General features: G+C 54.5%; 8 protein-coding genes across 8 annotated transcripts; 3 read left to right on the forward strand and 5 right to left on the reverse strand.

Annotated features, from left to right (window-relative positions):
* Window positions 1-1,184: 1,184 nt before the first annotated feature.
* On the forward strand, window positions 1,185-3,743 carry KVR01_000208 (uncharacterized protein). The gene is made up of 2 exons (XM_044789440.1): window positions 1,185-1,623; window positions 1,698-3,743. The coding sequence occupies exons 1-2, from the start codon at window positions 1,592-1,594 to the stop codon at window positions 2,725-2,727; spliced, it is 1,062 nt and encodes a 353-aa protein (XP_044650157.1). The 5' UTR covers window positions 1,185-1,591; the 3' UTR covers window positions 2,728-3,743.
* KVR01_000763 (uncharacterized protein) lies at window positions 2,880-3,443 on the reverse strand (the record flags this gene model as incomplete). Its single annotated transcript, XM_044790453.1, has 1 exon — window positions 2,880-3,443. One exon carries the CDS (start codon window positions 3,441-3,443, stop codon window positions 2,880-2,882), a length of 564 nt encoding a protein of 187 aa, XP_044650712.1.
* A 2,231-nt stretch (window positions 3,744-5,974) lies between the features above and the next one.
* Window positions 5,975-7,185, reverse strand: KVR01_000191 (uncharacterized protein; the record flags this gene model as incomplete). The annotated part of the gene is made up of 4 exons (XM_044790408.1): window positions 5,975-6,142; window positions 6,199-6,653; window positions 6,767-7,041; window positions 7,121-7,185. The coding sequence occupies 4 exons, from the start codon at window positions 7,183-7,185 to the stop codon at window positions 5,975-5,977; spliced, it is 963 nt and encodes a 320-aa protein (XP_044650140.1).
* Window positions 7,186-8,355: 1,170 nt separating this feature from the next.
* Window positions 8,356-8,622, reverse strand: KVR01_000089 (uncharacterized protein; the record flags this gene model as incomplete). The annotated part of the gene is made up of 1 exon (XM_044789186.1): window positions 8,356-8,622. The coding sequence occupies one exon, from the start codon at window positions 8,620-8,622 to the stop codon at window positions 8,356-8,358; it is 267 nt and encodes an 88-aa protein (XP_044650038.1).
* A 2,108-nt stretch (window positions 8,623-10,730) lies between these two features.
* Window positions 10,731-12,640, reverse strand: KVR01_000578 (uncharacterized protein; the record flags this gene model as incomplete). The annotated part of the gene is made up of 8 exons (XM_044787648.1): window positions 10,731-10,795; window positions 10,878-11,099; window positions 11,220-11,520; window positions 11,670-11,782; window positions 11,840-12,089; window positions 12,148-12,242; window positions 12,282-12,397; window positions 12,480-12,640. 8 exons carry the CDS (start codon window positions 12,638-12,640, stop codon window positions 10,731-10,733), a joined length of 1,323 nt encoding a protein of 440 aa, XP_044650527.1.
* A 1,148-nt stretch (window positions 12,641-13,788) lies between these two features.
* Window positions 13,789-15,633, reverse strand: KVR01_000916 (uncharacterized protein). The gene has a single exon (XM_044786984.1). It carries the CDS (start codon window positions 15,440-15,442, stop codon window positions 14,042-14,044), a length of 1,401 nt encoding a protein of 466 aa, XP_044650865.1. The 5' UTR covers window positions 15,443-15,633; the 3' UTR covers window positions 13,789-14,041.
* Window positions 15,634-16,952: 1,319 nt separating this feature from the next.
* KVR01_000070 (uncharacterized protein) lies at window positions 16,953-18,174 on the forward strand (the record flags this gene model as incomplete). Its single annotated transcript, XM_044794505.1, has 2 exons — window positions 16,953-17,916; window positions 17,981-18,174. 2 exons carry the CDS (start codon window positions 16,953-16,955, stop codon window positions 18,172-18,174), a joined length of 1,158 nt encoding a protein of 385 aa, XP_044650019.1.
* Window positions 18,175-19,272: 1,098 nt separating this feature from the next.
* On the forward strand, window positions 19,273-19,947 carry KVR01_000812 (uncharacterized protein). Its single transcript, XM_044783565.1, has one exon. It carries the CDS (start codon window positions 19,370-19,372, stop codon window positions 19,895-19,897), a length of 528 nt encoding a protein of 175 aa, XP_044650761.1. The 5' UTR covers window positions 19,273-19,369; the 3' UTR covers window positions 19,898-19,947.
* The last annotated feature ends 24 nt before the right edge of the window (window positions 19,948-19,971 follow it).

Consider the following 19,971-nt stretch of genomic DNA (forward strand, 5'->3'; position numbering starts at 1 on the left):
CGAGCCGGCGAAGAGAGGGGATACTGGATCAGGCCGACGATCCTCACGGATGTCCCCACCGACTCGGAGTTGCTCCGAGACGAGATATTCGGGCCGGTGGTCACGGTCGTGCCATTCGAGGACGAGGACGACGCCGTGAGGCTTGCGAACGCAAGCGAGTATGGCCTGGCGGCGGTGCTGCTGACAACCGACGGCGCCCGGATGCGGAGGGTCGGCGAGCAGCTGCAGGCAGGCATGGTGTGGGTGAACTGCTGGCTTGTCAGGGAGCTGGGCACGCCGTTCGGCGGCATGAAGAACTCGGGCACGGGCAGAGAGGGAGGAGAATACTCGAGGGATGTGTTCACCGTCGCCAGAACGGTGCACCTGGCCACTGCCTGAGAGGCAGCCGGGGCCGTGATCAAAGCCCGCTCCAGCCTGGCGACGGCCGGATTGGTGGTGATGATGTAGTTGGCAGGTCGGGTCGGCACTCGAGGCGGACAGGACAGTTGACTACCTTCGAAGGAAGGGGGCGGTTGCTGGCAGGGCAAGGATCCCGCACATCGACTCCCCTGCCTGCCATCCCATGACTGCAACTCAAAGTTCACGAGCTGAACAACATTTGAACTTGCGATGGGGCCTGTGGCCTCGAGATATCCGGGACATGTGGGCAGCGTCGAGATGAACTGTTTCAAGAATTTGCCCTGGACGTCCCCAGAAGGGCAGGTTTGTGGCACATCACCCAAATTTAATCTTTCAAACTCGGCCTTCAGTGACGATTGATGACCACCTGATTGATGACATCGGCTTTGACGGCTCAGGAACGCGATCCGCCACCCACAATGCAGGGGGCCCGCGCCTAATAAGGTGCTGCTGTCTGTGGGCTGATGGGGTCTGGACCCGCACTCGCAGGACCCGGCAACATTTGAATGTGGTATTTTTAGCCGCCGCCAGGCACCTCAGCTCGTTCGGGAATATGGTTAAGCCCTTTGCGGCTGGCGAGATTTGTGGAGCGGCTTGGCGCCCGAGCTGACTGGTGGCGCCCCTGGGAGACAGCCAGAACAGCATGGGTTTAGGCTTAACGGTTGTGCCGACCTCATCACAAAACCTCGTGTAAGTGGAGCCATCCCAGCCCTATGCTACATCAGCCCCAGATCCAAGAGGAAATAGCCCTCGGACGGAAACCGTGATTGCCCAGCAGCCCAGCAGCCCAGCCGTGCAAGCCTGAGAGGTAGCGAGGGCCCGAGGAGGGCCTGGGGAATTCTCCTATAGACTACACTTGCCGAATAAGCATAAGTGTCGTGATCCCATATAGATACCATCCTCTATCGGGCCACCGGCGCCAAATGTTGGCATTCTTGACACCTCCCAAATTACCATTTCAATAGTACATCGACCTGCAGCCAGCCATCCCGGACCACACTACTGCCGTGCCACCTACCAAGTACTAGGCACCATCATCCTCCCGGGCTATTACGCTATTACACCACAAAGACCACCCATACCACGTCGCGTCGACAACTGCATCCTGCACAGCTTTTTCCATTTCCACGTGTCACACACATCGCCGTCTGCCAAAGCCGAAGAGAGGACGAAATAAAAAACACATCTGAAAATGGTGTCATTTTTTGGTCTGGGGAAGAAGAAGTGAGCATCAACCAGAGATACCCCAGCCTGTACTCAACAACACTGAACGTCACATATTAACCAAAAACTCACAGGAAGGAGGCGCCCGAGGGCCAGGCCCCAGTGCACTCGCTCTACGCACAGCAATGGAAGCGAGAACAGAGCCCATTCGGCCCACGAATCCCGCAGCCCAGCACATCCCCCGCGGGCCTCCCGGCCCGGCCAAGTAGCTCGCACTCGTCACGGAGCGCCAGCCCCGGCGGGCAGAAATCACTATACGCCAACAGATCAGCAACAGGGAGCATGCAGGATCTCTCCACAAGCGGCAGCGGGCGGCCTGGCTCCGGGAAGCTGCCGCGCACAGGATCGCCACTGAGGCCGACGTCTTCAGATGGCGGCCCAAAGAAGCCCAACCTCGGAAATGCCAGGCCCATGTCGCCAGGGAGCCTTGCTGCAGCAGCGTCACAGGCCGGGTTCCGCTTCGAGAACTCACCACAGCAGAGGCCACTCGCCGCACACCCAACGCGCACGGCGAGCAGCATCAGCAGCAACAACAGCGACAGCAGCAACAACAACAACAACAACAACAACACCAACACCAACATGCGACCGTCACCGTCGAGTATAGAGCGGAACAGGAGCCCGCTGGGCCGGTACGAGGTCCGGTCGGAGGCCGAGGACAGCGAGGTGTCGTCGCCGATGAGCCAGGCCAGCCGGAGCCAGGCGGGCACGGCGCGGAGCAACGTGACGAGCCTGACGAGCGTCGCGAGCAGCAGCGACATGGACAGGCAGATTGGGCAGTGGGCCGTCAAGGTCAGCGACTCGTCGAGCGGGGGCATAGACGAGAAGGTGCGGTCGCCCACGAGCCCCCTGTTCAGCCTGGACGAGCAGGAGCACGAGCGGGAGCGGGAGCGGGAGCAGCAGGGCGACAAGGACTCGGCGCTCCTGGACGACTCGGAGGAGAACGGGCTCAACAGGTTGGACACGATATCGATCTCGGAGCCGAGGGCATCGTTAATGCCGCTGTCGGCCCATGACCCGGGGGCGGGCACGGACGGGAGGGGTTACTCGATGATTCTGCAGTATTACTTGGATAGTGATGCCAGGGAGTCGATGGTGATATGAATATGAACTCTAATGTGCTTATGAGCACCATGACATTTCTCCTTCTCATCGTATTGCATACATCTGGTATATGTCTCATTGGAAGACCGAAAATCTCAAATTCACGCTCATCTCATGCTAATAATTGCTTACTCGCATCTCCACCACAAACCTCACTGGGGGTCCTCGGTCTGGCCACACGCCGGGCACTTCCTCACGCTCTCGTTCTCCCTCCAGTTGTTGATCAGCGGCTTGAGCTGCGTGCCCAGGTCGGTGCAGTGGAAGACCTCCTCCCTGATGATGGTGGGGAACTCGTGGCCGCCCTTCTTGCAGTACCACCTCAGGCGGTCCAGGCTGCCCTCGGGCCTGACCCTCTCCATGACGAGCCCGATGGTGTCGGCGAAGCGGACGGGGTTGTGAGGGGTGTTCCCTGGGAGCAGGAACATCTCGCCCTCCTTGATCTCGACGTCCTTGAAGAAGTCGTTGCCGGCGGCGTCCTTCTCGACGACCTTGAGGCACATGGCGCCCTTGAGCTGGTAGAACCACTCCTCGGTCTCGTTGACGTGGTAGTCGTTGCGCGTGTTGGGCCCGCCCACGACCATCAGCACCATGTCCTTGCCGCTGAAGAGGCAGTAGTTGTTGACCGGGGGCTGCAGCAGGTTCTCGTTCTGGCTCAGCCATGAGGCGAAGGCCATCGGTGGCGGGAGGGCCTTGTGGTCTGATGAGTCACTGTTCATTGTGGTGGAGTTGTGATGGAGGTGATGAGCCCAGCAATTTGGACGAGACGGGACGATATGAGACGTGCAGTGATGATGCTTGGGGTCGAGCTTGCGGTTGGTGTGAGTGAGTTTGAAAGTTTCAAAGTATTGGGTGAGCTGGAAGAGCCGGGATTGCGTCAAGTTGGAAGAGTCTGAGTTTTGCTGCGTAATCAAAAAACTGCTAGTATGGGCTGGCGATAGATAGATAACTTTATCATAAGGACTAATAGTAGTGGTGGTAGTAGTAGTAGTAGTAGTAGTAGTAGTAGTAGTAGTAGTGAGCCGTTGTACGTCTGCGCTGGCGCTGGTGGGCAAAGAGGAGCAACCCCTGGTGACGTCGGGCGTTTGTGGGCTCAGAGCAGAGCTGAGCCAGAGGGCGGCAAGCGACCGCTGGGGCGGCGGCAACGTGTCGGTCGGTCGGCCTTGGGCTTGGCCCAGGGCGTGCTGCTTCCGCCGCTAACCCTCAACTTCCGCCCTTTGCATCCGAACTCGCGGATGCGGAAGGCGGGCGTAGCACCGGCCTGACCTCACCGTGCACGGCAATGATGGGCAATCCCAGGGCATATCGAGGGCCTGGCTTGCATTTTTTGGGGCGGTTGGTTTCTTTTCTACTCTGAGCCAGACTATTAAACATTTGACTATTTTGTCTCGGGCTCACAAGGAATGTATATTGATACTCCAGTACTTGGTATTACCCGCTCCAGACTAACACGGCACCTTTATTCATTGTATACGCCACAACCTACAGGCTGACCCTAATATATCAAAACACATCACTATGGCTCCTGGAATCCTCACAGAAGGGCCCAGCTGCGACTGCTGCTACCCAGACTCCGGAAGCTCAACACCCCTGACCAGCCTCAGCAGCGGCTCACCACCAACCTCCCACATCCACCACCACCAGCACAATGGAAGCCAACGCAGGACGGGCGAGTCCCTCTACCGCATCGACCTGCACACCCACATCATGCCCCCCTCATTACCCGACCTCTCCGCCATCCCCACCACATCGGGCACGTCCTACGCCTGGCCGAGCTTCCAGCCCTGCGAGGACGGCTCTGGCGACATCGACATGTACAACGGCGCCAAGTTCTTCCGCCGGGTCAAGCCCAACTGCTACGACCCGGCAACTCGGACACGAGAGATGGACGCCGCCGGCGTCGACGTCCAGGTGCTGTCGACCGTCCCGCTGCTGTTCTGCTACGACGCCCCCGTAGAGCCCGCCGTCGTCCTCGCCCGGTCGCTGAACGAGCACATCGCCGGAATAGTCAACGAGTCCCCCGATAGGTTCGTCGGCCTGGCCACGGTGCCCCTCCAGGACATCGGCGAGGCTGTGAGGGAGCTGAGGAGGGCCAAGGAGCTGGGCCTGGTGGGCGTGCAGATAGGGACCTCCGCGCCGCTGGCGGATGGGGAGATGGACCTGGATGACGCAAGGATGGACGAGTTCTGGACTGCCTGTGAGGAGCTGGACATGGCTGTGTTTGTGCACCCCTTGGGATACTCCTGGAAGGAGGAGAATGAGGCCAGGTGGGGCAAGTACTGGGGCAGCTGGCTGGTCGGCATGTAAGTCCCAGCCCCGGGGTGGACTCACCCCTCCCTCTACACCTGGGGGGCCACCCTCACTTCATCCTGGTCGATACTAACCGTCGATACAGGCCCTGTGAGACAGCGTTGGCGATGCACAACCTCACTTCTGCTGGAGTCTTCATTCGACACCCAACACTCCGCCTCTGCTTCGCCCATGCCGGCGGGTCCTTCCCAGCACTGCTCGGCCGTATCCAACATGGTTTCAACTGCAGGCCAGACCTTGTCGCACATTCTGCCGAGGGTGTCACACCAACACAGCATCTTGCCAGCGGCAATAATATATACATCGACAGTCTGGTGCATGACGCTGATCTTCTCGACTACGTTTTGCGCAAGATTCCGTCGGCAAACATGGTCTTGGGTAGCGACTATCCGTTCCCCCTTGGTGAGGTGCCGACGGCTGGTGAGATGCTGATCGGAAACGGCGAGGAGGGCAAGAAGCTGGATAACTTCATGACCTGGGATCAAAGAGCCGGCGTGCTCGCCGGTAATGCTATTCGTTTGTTGAATCTGGGCGGCCGGTTCCGGGAGAGATTTGAGCAAAGGTTATCGGCATTCAACAAGAGCTCAGAGCTATCGAAGTAGTCAGCTGTGTAATTTATGAATGTATGATCAAAACTGACAGGGTCAAAATGCATAGCGTAATTGAATGTGGTCGGCGCTAGAAATTGCTCCAAATGAAGCAACCAAATCCAAATTCAGTGTTCCTCAATTATTTCATCTCAAACATTGAATTGAAGACACTCAACCAGATATTCATAGACTAAGGTCCGGGGTCGATTGCTTGAGGCCCACAAAGCAGGCAAAAGCTTCAACAGGATAGGTTCCGCAAGGCTTGGGACTTTCATAACCTCAGGTGCTTCTATGCTGCGATTAGCTGCTGACCGGAGAGGCCGTGCCACGCATACAGCTGGGAAACATATTTAGGCCTTGGCCTTGCCACCAGCCACCATTTCCCAGCCCATCTCCTCGTACGTCCATCCAAAAACAGATCCGTCAGGCTGGTGGTAACCCAGAAGACTGCGGTGCAGGCCAGGCTTCTTGTGGATCGCATCAATTGCCTTGATGTCCGCATCATCAAGTTTCACGAGCTGTCTGCGATATTAGCAACTACCGTGGTTCAGGTACCAGACTAAGAAGAACTTGCGCTGATGTTGGCTTTGATACGGTCCGGGTTCTCGCTCTTGGGAACGACAACGATTCCATTCTGCACCCCCCAGCTGAGAGCGACCTGACCCTCGGAGACGCCGTGCTTCTTGGCGATCTCCTGGACTGATGCGTCTGTGAGGAGGGGGGATGGCCGGTCCGGGGCGGGCTGCCCGATGGGCGAGTACGCGGTGATAACGATGCCATTTTCGGCGCAGAACTCACGCAAGTTCAACGAGGGCAGGCAGGGGTGCAGCTCGACCTGGTCCACGGCCGGGACGACCTTTGTGGTGGCAAGCAGGGACTTCAGAATGGGCACGCCAAAGTTGGATACGCCAATGGCGCGGACCTTGCCCTTGCCCGTGTCCTCGTAGATCTTGACCATCTCGGCCCAGGTCTCGTGGTACGTCGGGCTCTGGTGGGGCTTGAGATAGACATCGTCCTCCTGCTTGCCCTCTAGTAGTGCAGGTGGTGACGTTAGTCCTGCTACGGGTCCTAAAGTATTGCATTCTGGGAAATCCCAAAACATGAAAGACAGGGATCCGCAGGAGGAGGAAAGCAATACTGACGGGGCCAGTGCATCAACCAGAGATCGATGTACTCGATGTCGAGAGCCTTGAGGGAGCGGTCAAAGGCCTCCTTGACTTTGTGGTGGTCGGTGTTGTTGAGCTTGGTGGTGACAAAGATCTCCTTGCGCGGAATGCCAGAGTCACGGATAGCACGTCCAACTTCCTCCTCGTTCCCGTACCCGTCCGCAGTGTCGAAGTGGCGGTAGCCCGCCTGGAGAGCGGCCGTGACCATTTTGTAAACCCTCTCACCACCGCCTGGGGATCCCATCCAACATCTGCACGCATGTCAGCCAAAGATTTTCCTCACAGCCAGGAACCCGCCATGCAGTCCACAGGAACGAGGGGCTCGTCTACCCTAGGCCGACGCTTGGCATCAAGACGCCGTTGTTGAGTTTGAATTGAGGGACGTTGGCCGCCATGGTTATTTCCGATGGTGAGTTCAAAGTGGTCTACAGTTGTGTTGGCTGTGGACTGTTGTTACCACTGGAGAATTGTGTGGATGGTGATGCTACTAAGTGGGGTCACAAAAACAACTTAAGATGTCTGGTTTCTAAGTTTGTCTCGTACCCTATGACGTTTGTAATCAGGATGGCGGTATGCGGATTTAAGATGCCAATCCGATGCAGCGTTCCTGTCTATGACGCCAAACCTAGGCCAAGATTCCCATTGGTTGTCCTGGAAATTTAGGATTCTCCACAGCAGGTCCCTTCGGCTAAGCGCTGTCTTTCCATGTGCAAAGAACAACTCCATCGTCATGTTTCTCAAAACTCGTAACCCAGCGGGATGCGCGTGCGAGTTCGATCTCTCATGCTGGAGGCCCGGTGTCCCCGTGGAGACCATAATATGGTTCTGCCTCTATTATACGCTCACCCTAAACACAACAGTGACCTTGCTCGGAGTTATGATGGCGCGAAAGGAATACAGGAAAATTACGAGTTGTATGGGCGAAAACTGGTAGAAATGAATCTTGAAAACTCGCCTCAAGTGCTAGGTTGATTACCCCAGCTGATGTAGTCGACCGTAGCGACCGCTACCGAGGCATGCTATTTAGCCTTGATTTGGAGAGACATACTGAAAAGAAGTAACGAGGGGTATTATTCCTTAAATATCCAACGATACTTAGTATCTGGGTACCTAGGTAGACTGGTTGTGGACCGTCTGGAAACGAGAATCATTTCGAGAAGCAGCAAAGAGAGAACCCCGCCACGAAAACGCCAAGTGCACGCCCTCTTCCTTAGCTGGTGCTGGAGATGCCCTTGACGGCCGCATTGCACGCTCGGCTGAGCTTTGCCGGGATCGTGTGTAAATCCTGTGCTTATTCTCAACGCAAACGGCTGCCCAGAAGACCTCAAGTTCCTCAATGAACCAAGTTGCTCGAGTATCAAAAGGCAGAACTCAAACATATTCGTCCTGCCCTTGCACCTCTTCCCCTGTCCTTAACCCCAAGAAATGCTGTACACCAACCGACTGCCCATTCCAGCCGAGTCGGCCCATGAAAGCCACGGCCCTTCAGACCGTTTTCGAAACGAACCACCACCCTCTCATGACCACCACCTCGCTTGTCCTCTGAATTGTAGCCCCTAGGGCGGCTACATGACGATCAGTGCCGCGAGCACAATAGGCCACGCAGCTGCCATGATAAGCGCTGCGATGACCGACACGAAGTTGATGTTGCCCTCTCCGTGGGTACCCCTCCACCGGTCGATGAGGGCAAGAGATGTCCAGATCATGCCCAGCACGTAGGCTGTGCCCGCCCAGGCGACGCCCACGATGGTGATGGCCAGGTGGTCCGAGGGGCTGATGGCGAGGACGGCCTCAACCGACATATCGATCTCCTTGAAGCCTATCGAAGTCATCTTGGCGGATCGCGTGCGGTCTTTTCTTTTTCTTTTATCGATCGGTCGAGTGAGGGTGGGTATGAATGCGGGTCCAAGCGAGCGAGCGAGCGAGCGAGTTCGAGGTCAGATAGCGCCGGCGCAAAACGTGGAATCGAGAAGCCAAGGAAGGATTAAGGTTTGTGATCGGTTTGGTAAAAAGAATGAATGTACGTAGAACAGACAATTGACCAGCAATGACTCAAAGGGTAGGACGGGTGCAAGATGCGGTCGAGGTTGGTAACGAATGGAAGGTATATCAGCAGCAGGACGACGGGGAAAAGAGCGAGCCTAAGAGAGACCCGACACATACCCCGCCGCCTGTGCACACACACGAGCAAAAGTCCCTGGGGCTCGCCCCCCTCCCACAGCGGCTCAGGAAGCTTGGCCTCTTGGAACGGCTCTAGATCGCAGATTTGGTGATCTGACAGGTGGTGGTTCAGTGGTGGGCCGTCGCGCGTTCGTCTCAGGGGTGCCGTGGATGAGACGAAGGGTGAGACGCCGCCCCCCCTGGCGCCGGGCTGCACACTCTGACACTCTGACCCAGGACGTTTCGACCAACCACAGCCAAAAAGCCGTCCGAGTTACAAGCTATTTTGCCCTACTGTCCTTTTTCTTCTTCTTTTTTCAGATGACGTTGAGTTTCTCAAACTGTTTCTGGCTGTCGTTTGAACCTTATCTCGCATTGTTTGCTGTTCTGTTGCCGGTTCATCACTGTGCTGGACGTGAATTCCTGCAGCATGAACGGCTACTCCCAATCGAGGTCTGGAGCCTGCAGACATGCGCTTCCAGAGGCCCTTATTACAGGGCACCGGGTGTACTGGCACCGGCTGGGCTCCACCTCAGCGCCTAGTTCGAGCCTCAAAGCTTGGCAATGGGATCGACACGATGAAACCGGATGCCCCTTTTGGACGAGATGCAAAGCCCATCCGTGACCCAGTCTTCGGTTGACCCGTGTTGCTTGTGGCACCACGATCGTGCTATCTTGCTGGCAATCGCAGCCTTTTCTGGTCGACCATGACGGCACGGAATACCAACGGAATACCAAAGGCACAATGTGGCTGAGAGGGTCAGACCGTCACGAATCACAACCCTTCAATGCTGGGTGACAGCCCGTTGGCGGCAGGCTCAAATTAATAACTCTGACTTGAGTCCAGCGCTTGGGGCCATGCCACCCTCCATGTCGAATTAAGGCTCTACTGAACCTTGAACCCCTCACCTCATTGTGTCATACGGTTGCATATCGGGGCGCTCTCTGGCTTGCGCTGCGGCACTTACTGGTTTCGCTTCTATTCCGTATACGTCTGATAACATACATGACGCCTTCATACAGTGGTAAACGCTCAAGACGATGCGGTACTAAGACTGACCTTTTCGCTTCTGCTGGCAAGACCAGTCCTTAGGGTAGGCAGGATGGTGACGTTTGACTACCACATCAAGGATCCCTACATCCCAGCAGACCCTAGCCATGGACTTGATCAAAATGTTGTTTCTCGAGCACAGATTAACTGGTTTCGCTCCTATTCTGCATACGTCCGAGGACATACATGGCGTCTCGTGCACAGATTAATAAGGAGAACGGAAATTCGCGCACCCTCAATCGGAAGGCACGCACCCTCCCTACTATTCAACCAATCAGAGCACAGGACCTTAAAGTCTTCACAACTTCAACACATAAGGCTTCTTCACAATTAAGGGACCACAAACAGGGCGGGTTGGTCCTCTGGGAACTCGGGTCGTGCCTACCGGCCCTACTCACGGCCCTCCGCTATGCTTCGCGCTCCGGGGCTCGCCCCCTTCACCCCAGCCAGCCCTTCGAGAAGAAGTCATCTTGTATTCTATACTTCTTAGTCAGCAAATGGGTGCGCGCCTTCCGATTGAGGGTGCGCGAATTTCCGTTCTCTTAATAAGTGGAATTATGATGCAGTGGGCTTGACCTAGTGTAAAATTACACCAACGTGTAACCATTAAGCAACATGCACGCCTACAAAAAATGTCTTTGCCAAGGTGCTTCAGAAGGTATAGTTGCCGTGCGAGCAACAGTTTAGCTAGTCCTGTCGACTCAAGTACCACGAGAATGGTATTTAGGTTTAAGTTGACGAAAGCGCTTTGCCCTTCATGATCTGCGTGAAAGCTTGCAGAGCAGCAGCTGGTTCTGTCCGGGGATAAGTCAGCCTCCTTCGTTGTTTTTCACTTCCCAATCCGGTCCCTGAAATTCAAACTAGAAGGAGACTTACGGTAATAAGGCACTTCGTGGCCGGCTTCATAGATACGAAGGAAGTTTAAATTACCAGCGGTCTTGAACTGACCGTGCGACTGGCCGTTCACAGTGTACTCGGCAAGTTTGGCAGACTGGAATGCGGCGCTGTCGGTATAGTTGATAGAATTCACGACCAGCTGAGATCCGTACCAGTTACAGATCCAGTCCAGGTCACCGGCCCATATCAGAACATTGACACCTGACCGCACGACTTCCGACAGTGGTTCGAGGAATGACCGGGCTTCTATTGATGGTGATTCTAGTTAGTTTCAATCCTGTAGATGATAGCGGGATAGCCCCCATCGCACAAACAACTTACCATCGCCGCTGCCGACCATCTTGTTGTACGGTGTGTCTGGACACTCGCCGTAGGTCGTTTGGGCACCAATGGCAGTCATCACAGACTGACTTTGGAGGTAATCCACGTACGTCTCTGGTGGATCGGTGGACTGGGAGCTGCTGGGCTCGAGCACGTCGTAGACGTTGAAATCGTTGGCATTCTCGATCGGTGACTCAACGGCAGCACGGCAGGTATTGTCGCCACTCAGGCATGCGTTGTTGTTGCCGGTCAGACCCGTGCATGATGCCAGGGCAGGAACACATTTCTTCGTGTAGGCGCTCTATGGGGAAAATGTTAGCGAGAGAAATTCCGGGGACAGTGATATCCCCACGGGCAGAACAAGGTTGCAATAGAAAGTCCCAGTGTCCTAGTGGGAAGCATAGTGGCAGGATTATGATGGAAGGTTCAGAAAGAACGGGATAACTTTACCATATAACTTTGGTACTGACTCGCAGAAATGAGCTGTTTGTAAGTATTGTTGTAGGCGAATATCGGGTATGCCTGATACTGGAGCACGGGATCAATCCAACCGTTGTTGATGCCTAAGGTAGATGTTAGTGAGGCTGCTTTACTTAGTTGTTTCCGCACACGTAGCTCACCCAGTGCTACCAAGTTGACCTTTTCGCCAGTGATGGTACCAGCAGCAATCTTGGCATTTTGAGCCTCGAAATAGGCAGCAAACTCGGGACCATAGTGGCCGCCGTACGACTCAGTCCAGAGGCCAAAGTCGCGGTTCTCGTATTCTGGAAACGCCGCGTAGAAGTTCTGGAGGAACGTCCAGACATACGCCGCCGCGGTCACCGTGGAGGTAGCTTCATCGTCACCGTAACTGAAGCCGGTGCCGATGGGCTTCGAAAAGCGGGTCAGTGCTCCCCTTCATGATCTCCGGGGGCGGAGGCTGGCTCACCTGATCCACGTAGAGCATGTTGGCATATGTGTTCCACGAGTACTGGTTAAGGCTGGGCTTGCTGCTGCCATCGACGAAATGGCAAGGCCCGTGTTCTTGAAACAGTCCGATCATAGAAGAGCATCCAGGTCCACCATTAAGCCAGAGAACCAGAGGGGCGGTCGAGGGTTGGCTCCGGGCCGCAAAGAACCAGTACCACATGTGCATGTTGGTTCCCACGTCCAGATAGCCAGAATATTGATCAACACCTCTGATGTTGATGTTAGTCCTGCTACGGATACGAAATTGTTGTATTCTAGCACACATCTGTGGCAGGTGAGAGGGATGCTTACGGTGTGGTTTCACAAATACCGCTGTTCTTCACGTAGGAAAGTGAAGATGCCTCGCCGGCACGCTTGAAGACGTTGTATGTGACCCCATTGCGCTCCTCAACATACCGCTTGTTGGTCGTACCGGCATAAGGGACGGCAGCAGCCAAGCTCGCAAGGCCCATAAGGGCAAGACCACGATGAAACATGGCGACTGATTCTTGAATCAACACGAACAAGGCAGAGCTAACCGTTGGCAAATCGAACTGCCCAGCGTGAACAAAGCTAACTGTGGCCGCAAGGTCGAGGGAATAGCGGGTCGACAGCGATATTTAGTCCAGGGCACGGAGTTATGTTCGTAAGATATTTATATTGCACATAATCTTGTTTCGAGGTCCCACGTCCATGGGATATGCAGGCCATGGGGGCCAAGGCGCGAAGGGACAACCCGGAAAGCTTCATTGAAACAAGCTTTTGGGTGAAGATGGTGGTGCAGCTGAACTGCCGCTTTGAGAAGGTCTCATTTCGTATACTTCATGGCTCCCGTGAACATGCGTTGCAATCGAACCTATTAGATGCTCATGCTGGGGGCGCTTGCCAGTGGTGCCTTTGACAGGCGATCCCCAAAACAGCACAGAGCAGTCTGGCTGCCGATCAATTGGTTCAAGAGTGGGCTAGATAAGCAGATTCTGTTGATGCATGTGGCCGCTGTGGGTTCAGGAGAAGTCAAAGATTGCCCGAATGTGGCACTAAAATTGCCCCCATAACGGGGAATGTGCTGGCGTGCTCAGGATGCTCGGAGGGAGACCTTCCTGTTCTGGATAGACCGAAGGCCCCACGATGCTTTCATTGGACAGGAACCTCATCCACCAGCGATCTTCTAATGTACCCGCAGGAGCTTGAGCAAGGGCTTCCTAGCCAGCGGCCGATTATGGACGAGGATCATCTCGACCGTGTCGGAACTTAATGGCGGTCATTTCTCTCTAGATGCCTAGGTGCTCACGTACCTAGGTACTATCTACAGCGGTAAGCCAGCCGGGAACTGCACAGTGCACTGGCATGGTCAGTTGGACGCTGGGTGCTACACAGTACTAGTATTCGACTCTATTGTGGCTCGACCCTTGCAAGACATGTGATCAATTTGAAAGCAGGCTCGCATTTCGTCAAGCGGATAATCGCCGGCAAAGGCTGAGCCATCGATCAACAACTGTCTGCTTCGTTGTACATCATGTGCACCACTGCACCAGAACAATCTTTTGGAGAGTTTTGTTCAAGGCATCATCACTTCGGCAGCTTACTGTGAATGAATCGCACAGGCATAATGCCGCCGGCTGTAATTGGAAAGAGGTTGGCCTTACTAAGTCAGACTCGTGTAATGCTGTAGTATAATCATATGCCCATTCAGATCAATACGAGGCAGTCCAAATACCTCAATCTCAACTCTCCAACCGCCTTGATCATGCCTCGTTCTACGAGCAGCCCTCTCTGAGGATACTGGCAATGACACGAGGCCCCAGAACTGAAGTCGTCACCCTAGGGTAGCTAAGTATCTGAAGACACGCAGGGGATGAACCCTTGAAATCCTTCTAGCCCACGTAACTACCATACTCCAGGAACGTTTCGTCACTCTTCAGAGTCTGAATGTCATCGCTTCGTAGACACGCAGCAATTTCAACATCCCCATCTGCGGTTCTCGGCATGAAATAAAGCAAGCTCTCAATTGGGGCGAACCGCGGGCGTTTCGTGAACACCGGCCTGCCACCCAAGACATTCCCAAAGTCGATCTCGTTCAGACCCAGCCCAGCAAAGCTGGAGAGCATGAGATCCCAGCCAGCCATGTTTAACGGCGCGCCGTAGGAGAGGGCGCTCTTGTCGTCCAGCTCGTGTAACGCGGTGGCGAACGACTCGATGTAGTTGGACTTCATACCGAGTATGTCGGCACGGATTTGGCGGGCCAGGGCACCAACATCGCTGGTTGCGGCCGGCGAGTCGAGCGGCACATCTGTGTACGTGCATGTAACCACATGCCCCATGTATTCCTTGGGTAGTGGTGGGTCGAGGTATCGTCTGCCGTTGACTGCTCGACAGAACACGATCTTCGGCTGCTTCTTCTCTACTATGCGCTTCATACGCGCAGCAGTGATTCTCTGAAAGATGAAAGCCGACAGGGCGTCATCGGTCGAGATCCACTGGTCTGCACCCTGGGCCGCAGCTTTCAGTTCTGCAAGCTTCGGTCCGGCGAAATGCAGGTAGATCCATTGCACGTCCGGCGCTGCCACATCAGCCTTCGGGGCCGCAGGCGGGGCAGTCTTGACCATGAAATGGCTTATATCCGTCTTCTCGGCGTCAGGGCCCAGGAGCTTGATGACGCCGCGCCTCTCCCGGTTCCCGTGCTTGATCTCGTTGTCAGTGAAGGGTTCGCCGTTGAGCGCCTTAGAATAAAGGCGCATCAGGTGGGCCATGCCGTTCATATCCATGATGTGATGATTCCCTTGAAAGCAAAGGAGGATGCCTCCCTTCACGATGTTGGCTTGTATGACCCAAACCGGTGCAGGGCCTTGCTTCTCATCGTAGGAGTGTGGCAGCCCCTTGCGTTCAGCCAGAATCTCGCCGTCGAGCATGCTCATTGGTCCGCCTGCCTGAATGATGTCTTCAAGAGAGGCTGTGGTATCGCTGATATCTTTGACGATGACTGGTGTCGACCTCTCTCCAGGGGCATAGGGAACGACAGCAGCGAGGCCCGTCTTCCCTGGACCGCTTCCTTGGTAAATCACATGGCCTGCGACCCAAGGGAAAGCCTCAACGATCTTTTCAGCGGCATCTTCGAGGCTTTGAACACACACATCAGTGCTGCTATGAGTTCGCAGGCCGTACGCGATGACGATGTATGTTTTCAAAAATCCCATCTGGCCAAGCACGTCTTGAATATGGGAGAAATCCTCAGGGGCTTTCGCCTTGCCGTTGAGCTCGGTTTGCTGGGCTTCCATTGCGAGCACTTTGCTTCAATAATGCGATCCTTGCTGGTTGGGTGAGGCACAGCGCAGGCTATTCTCTTGAAGGACGAAGCAGAGACGGTATCTTGTCCGTCTGACGATGTGGTGTGTAGGTGAGAATGAACTGACAGCTGGCGGGTCCGCCGGGGATGGCTGCTGACCGACATCTGGAGTCGATATTTCCGAATACCTGCTTAAGTTGTTAGGCAAGTAAGCACTACCAACCCATCCACTAAGTGCCTGCATATATATGTAAGCTGACAAGTACATGCACTATACCGTGAATTCCTGCATGACTGATTTCAGATTGCGCGGGCGCGAGATTTTTGCGACGCTTGGACTCGGGACGTACATATGTAAGTCACCAGTTGACATTTGTCACAGTATCTAGGTACCTACATATGTACCTAGGGGAACGACCCCTGGATTCAAGTGGTGAGATTGGTCTGGTGTGCTTGGAGATCATATGAATAAGTTGTTTCTATGCTTGTTGTCATGCACATAATTGAATACAGTCACCAGTTGACGCGTTACTGTCCACGTGGGTGAAACACACTCTTTTATCTGCGAGTTGCCAGTTGATTCAGTCTTGACAAAGGTGAGCAGGAAATTGTATTGCACTTTGAAGAATCTCACATGGCAATGCGGATATCTACCCTAGGGTAACCATGCAGTCCCACTGCCGCGCGATCTTCCAAACCATAACCAAGTTTTCCAGGAATTAATAATAAGGGGGCTGGCATTGAAGCAGACTAGTACTGTTTCACAAAATCCAATGGCCTAGTGCAGTTGGTTGCAACCAAGGCGTAACTATCGGCTGCATGGCTGCGTTGTCCTTACTACATACCCTATGGACCTGTTCTGATGTCCATGACTCACCTTGCAATCAGTATCGTGGAATTGGGAAAGAGGTCTTGCTCAACTTCCTACTACACAGTACTAGTACTATCGGAGCCTGCCCATTCTTCTCCCATGCAAAGCTTATTTGTGTCTTAGCTTGCCGAAGTGAGCGATTTCGGGACGCCGTGGACGTTCCCGGTTGCTACTAATTTGCCGACCTCGCGATATCGCAATTCCGATGTGCCACATACAAATAAGTGCAAAGGGTCCCCCAAGATTACGGGTCTTGGCTGAATTTCCCGAAGTTCGTGACTAGTTATAGAACACTTCCTGTGATTCCTAGCACACACTGCACTATGGACTCATCAAAGGCCTCGCCGTCCATAAACCTGGTTCAGCTTTCAAAAGTCCAACACCAGGATGTCGAACAGGCTAACCATAGCCAACCAAACAATTGCCCCGTAGTGGCTGATGGAGTTCTCACCGAGACTATCGGGGAGGAGCTGCTGCTTCGTCCGGACGCCAGTCCAGCCCCGGAGTCAATTGCCCAGGCGTGGCTTTGCGTCGCCGGTGCTTTTTGCTACCTTTTCCCAACTTATGGCAAGCGAAAACCCGCAGGTTTCCGTCGAAATAATGCCTACTAACCTCGTGGACACCAGGCTTTATGCAGACCATAGGGACTATCCAGTCATACCTAGCGTTGCACCAGCTGTCTGAGTATTCGACCGCACAGATCGGTTGGATCACAGGATTATATACTGCCTTAAGCCTCTTCCTGGGGATCCAATTTGGTCCCATGTTTGACGCCTACGGCCCGCGCATCCTCGGCCCGATCGGTTGCGCGTTGTACATCCCCGTCTTCTTCGTCCTCGCCGAGTGCACCCAGTACTGGCACTTTATGCTCACCATCGCCGTCTGGGGCAGCTTGGGTGCAGGGATCATCTCTACTATCGGCGTGGCCGTGATTGGCAAATGGTTCGTCCAGCGCCGCGGGCTTGCCATGGGCATGGCTCTTTGTGGGAGCTCGACCGGTGGCATAATTATGCCTCTGATGCTGCGGTCGCTGCTTCCCCGCGTTGGTTGGGCTTGGTCCATCCGAGCCCTCGCCTTTACAAACGCAGCGGTTATGATTGTGGGCTCGATCTGTCTGCAGCAGCCTCTGCCGCAGCAGAAGTCGGCGGCTTCGGAGGAACGTCGCAGGAAGAGGATTGCATTGAACTTCATGGCTCTTTCTAGCAAGACGTTTACGTTGATCACCATTGGTATCTTCGCGCTGGAGTTCGCGGTCTTCGGTGTTTTCGGTCTGTTGCCGACTTATGTGACGGTAGCAAACTTCCCGCCGAGCACTGGATACACTCTTTTGGCCATCGCCAACGGGACCTCGACGTTTGGTAGGCTGCTACCTGGCTTGGCTGGCGACTACTTTGGTCATTTCAATGTTTTGGTCTGCATGATCCTCTGCACGGCAGCCTTTACGGGGGCGATTCTGGTACCATTTGGTTCCACCTCCCTCAAGGCGCTTTATGTCTTCTCTGCCCTGTGGGGCTTTGGTTCCGGCAGTTTCATCTCACTGACACCTGTTTGTATGGGTAAAACGTGTGAGACAGAGGATTATGGGAGGTACTATGGTAATAACGAACCACGATTCGAGACCGGAGTTTCCCCAGGTGTACTGACTAACAATGTGGACAGGTACGATGTACTTTTTTGTCAGCTTCTCGCTGCTACTGTCTGTGCCTCTTGGTGGGCAGATGCTCTCCACTTTTGGAACAAGAGCACTGGCTGGCCTCTATGTTGGTATTGTGCTTGCTTCAGGCGTTTGTTTCCTGCTTGCACGGCAGGTACTCTATGGCAAGAGAGGTTTTGGCCTCAAGGCAAAGATTTAGTCCAGTCTAGAAAGAAGTGGATTCACTTGGGGGCTCACATCACGAGGGCCAAAAGCCAGACTGCATCACATTCTCCGCAATTGTCCACTTTGTACTTCCCCAAAGAGATTGTTCTTACGCCCAATAGTCTGTCTTCCTAGGTAGGTCCAAGATAATTATGAAAGCGATGTCATTGCATCAGAAGAACCTTGGAGCCTTGGAAGCCCTGGTGGTCCACCCGTTATGCGATATTCCAGCTTGGCAGCGTCTTGGATGATTGACGTGAAACTTTCAAAAGGTGTAACATGGTTAATGAAAAGCGGATCCAAGACTTCTCTGCTCATCTTGGATCAAATGTGGATGTTTTGTATTCGTGCCGTGACAGGACGATTGGGGAGGGTTGAAGGCCAGACACGGAAGTTCAAAATCCTGGCTCTAGTGATTGACTGCCAGTGCCTGGTACCTTCCTTCCCATGTTTTGCAGGGTTAGCAAGATTTTCATGCAGCAAGAACATTGAAGCCTGCAAATATCCCGTGACTGTTCTGCAGTTCCACCCTCAATGCTGTCTGCTGTCCGTTCGTCACCTTGCACCGGTGTCCCTGCATGTCACCACGGCAGAGGAAGAGCTGCCCTCACAACAAAACAAGCAAGCCACCAGCCTTTCTGCCCACCACTGGCGACAGACGGACATACACGGAGTCCAACAAGATGAAAGACACAGATCCTCCTCAATCAGAGGAAGATGTTTCTCCGCCCTCTCAGCCCTCTGGCCTGGCAATCCCTGCAACAATGCCCTCAGATGGAGCCGCACCACAAACATTCCACCGATTCAAGGACTTGCCTCCTGAGCTTCGAATCGAAATATGGGAGCTATGCCTTCCACATCGCGTCCACACATTCCCGACTCCATTGAAGAAGTTTCATTTTCGCCAGAAGTGCTGGACCCAAGAGCAGTCCCACGGAGCCAAGGCTGCACAGCCGCCCGCGATCGCTCATGTCTGCTCCGAGGCTCGCGCTGTGGCCCTTTCCAACGGTTCGGTGAAGAAGATCATGGTCCGTGGGCAGACCAAACAGAGCGATAGGCTAGGCCATGTGTGGGTTGATTCGAAGAGAGATACTGTTCTTATCAATCTCAGCCGATGCATCCCCAGCGATGGAAAGTTGTACAAATGTCGAAAGAGCGACCATCTTTACAGCCTTCTCCGAGACCGAGACATGCGGGTCGCTTTTGACTATTCGTGGGTCATGGTTGCGTTTTTCGAAGGTCGGGGCCGCCAACTCTACCACGATTTTGTAGAGGGACTCAAAGACTGCGATTTTGCCATTCTGGACCTGCAACTGGATGTCACCGAGGAGGAGGCTGCAAGCACCGGCCTCTTTGGCGAATTTGGTGCGAGCCGCAGTGCCTTGATTCCCATCGGGGATACACACCAGATGTCCATGGTTTTTGATGCCTGCAACAAGTTCGGCACCACGGATTTCTTGGATAAGTGGGAGAAATACACGCAATCTCGCCATCCCACGAATCTCCTTGAATTCGTCCAATGCTGGAAGGATCTGGCTGCTCGGGAAATGAGGGATGTACGGAGAGGACTAGACCACTTGACGGGTGCGTCGTCCCTCCTGGCATTCGACGAGGATGAGTCTCGGGAGCTACACCTTCGAGGTACAGAGCTTAGGCAAAGCTACCCTCGTATGCGTCCAGTGATCATGATCTCCCGCGGTGCTGACGGCCTGCCGTAACTCTCCTCTTGCGCTGCGGATATGCTGGCTGGTACCTTTATGCAAATGGAGCCCCAACGCGACCGGCATCCTTT

This window comes from Diaporthe batatas (assembly GCF_019321695.1).
Source record: "Diaporthe batatas strain CRI 302-4 chromosome Unknown Contig00001, whole genome shotgun sequence".
NCBI classification, from domain to species: Eukaryota; Fungi; Ascomycota; class Sordariomycetes; order Diaporthales; family Diaporthaceae; genus Diaporthe; species Diaporthe batatas.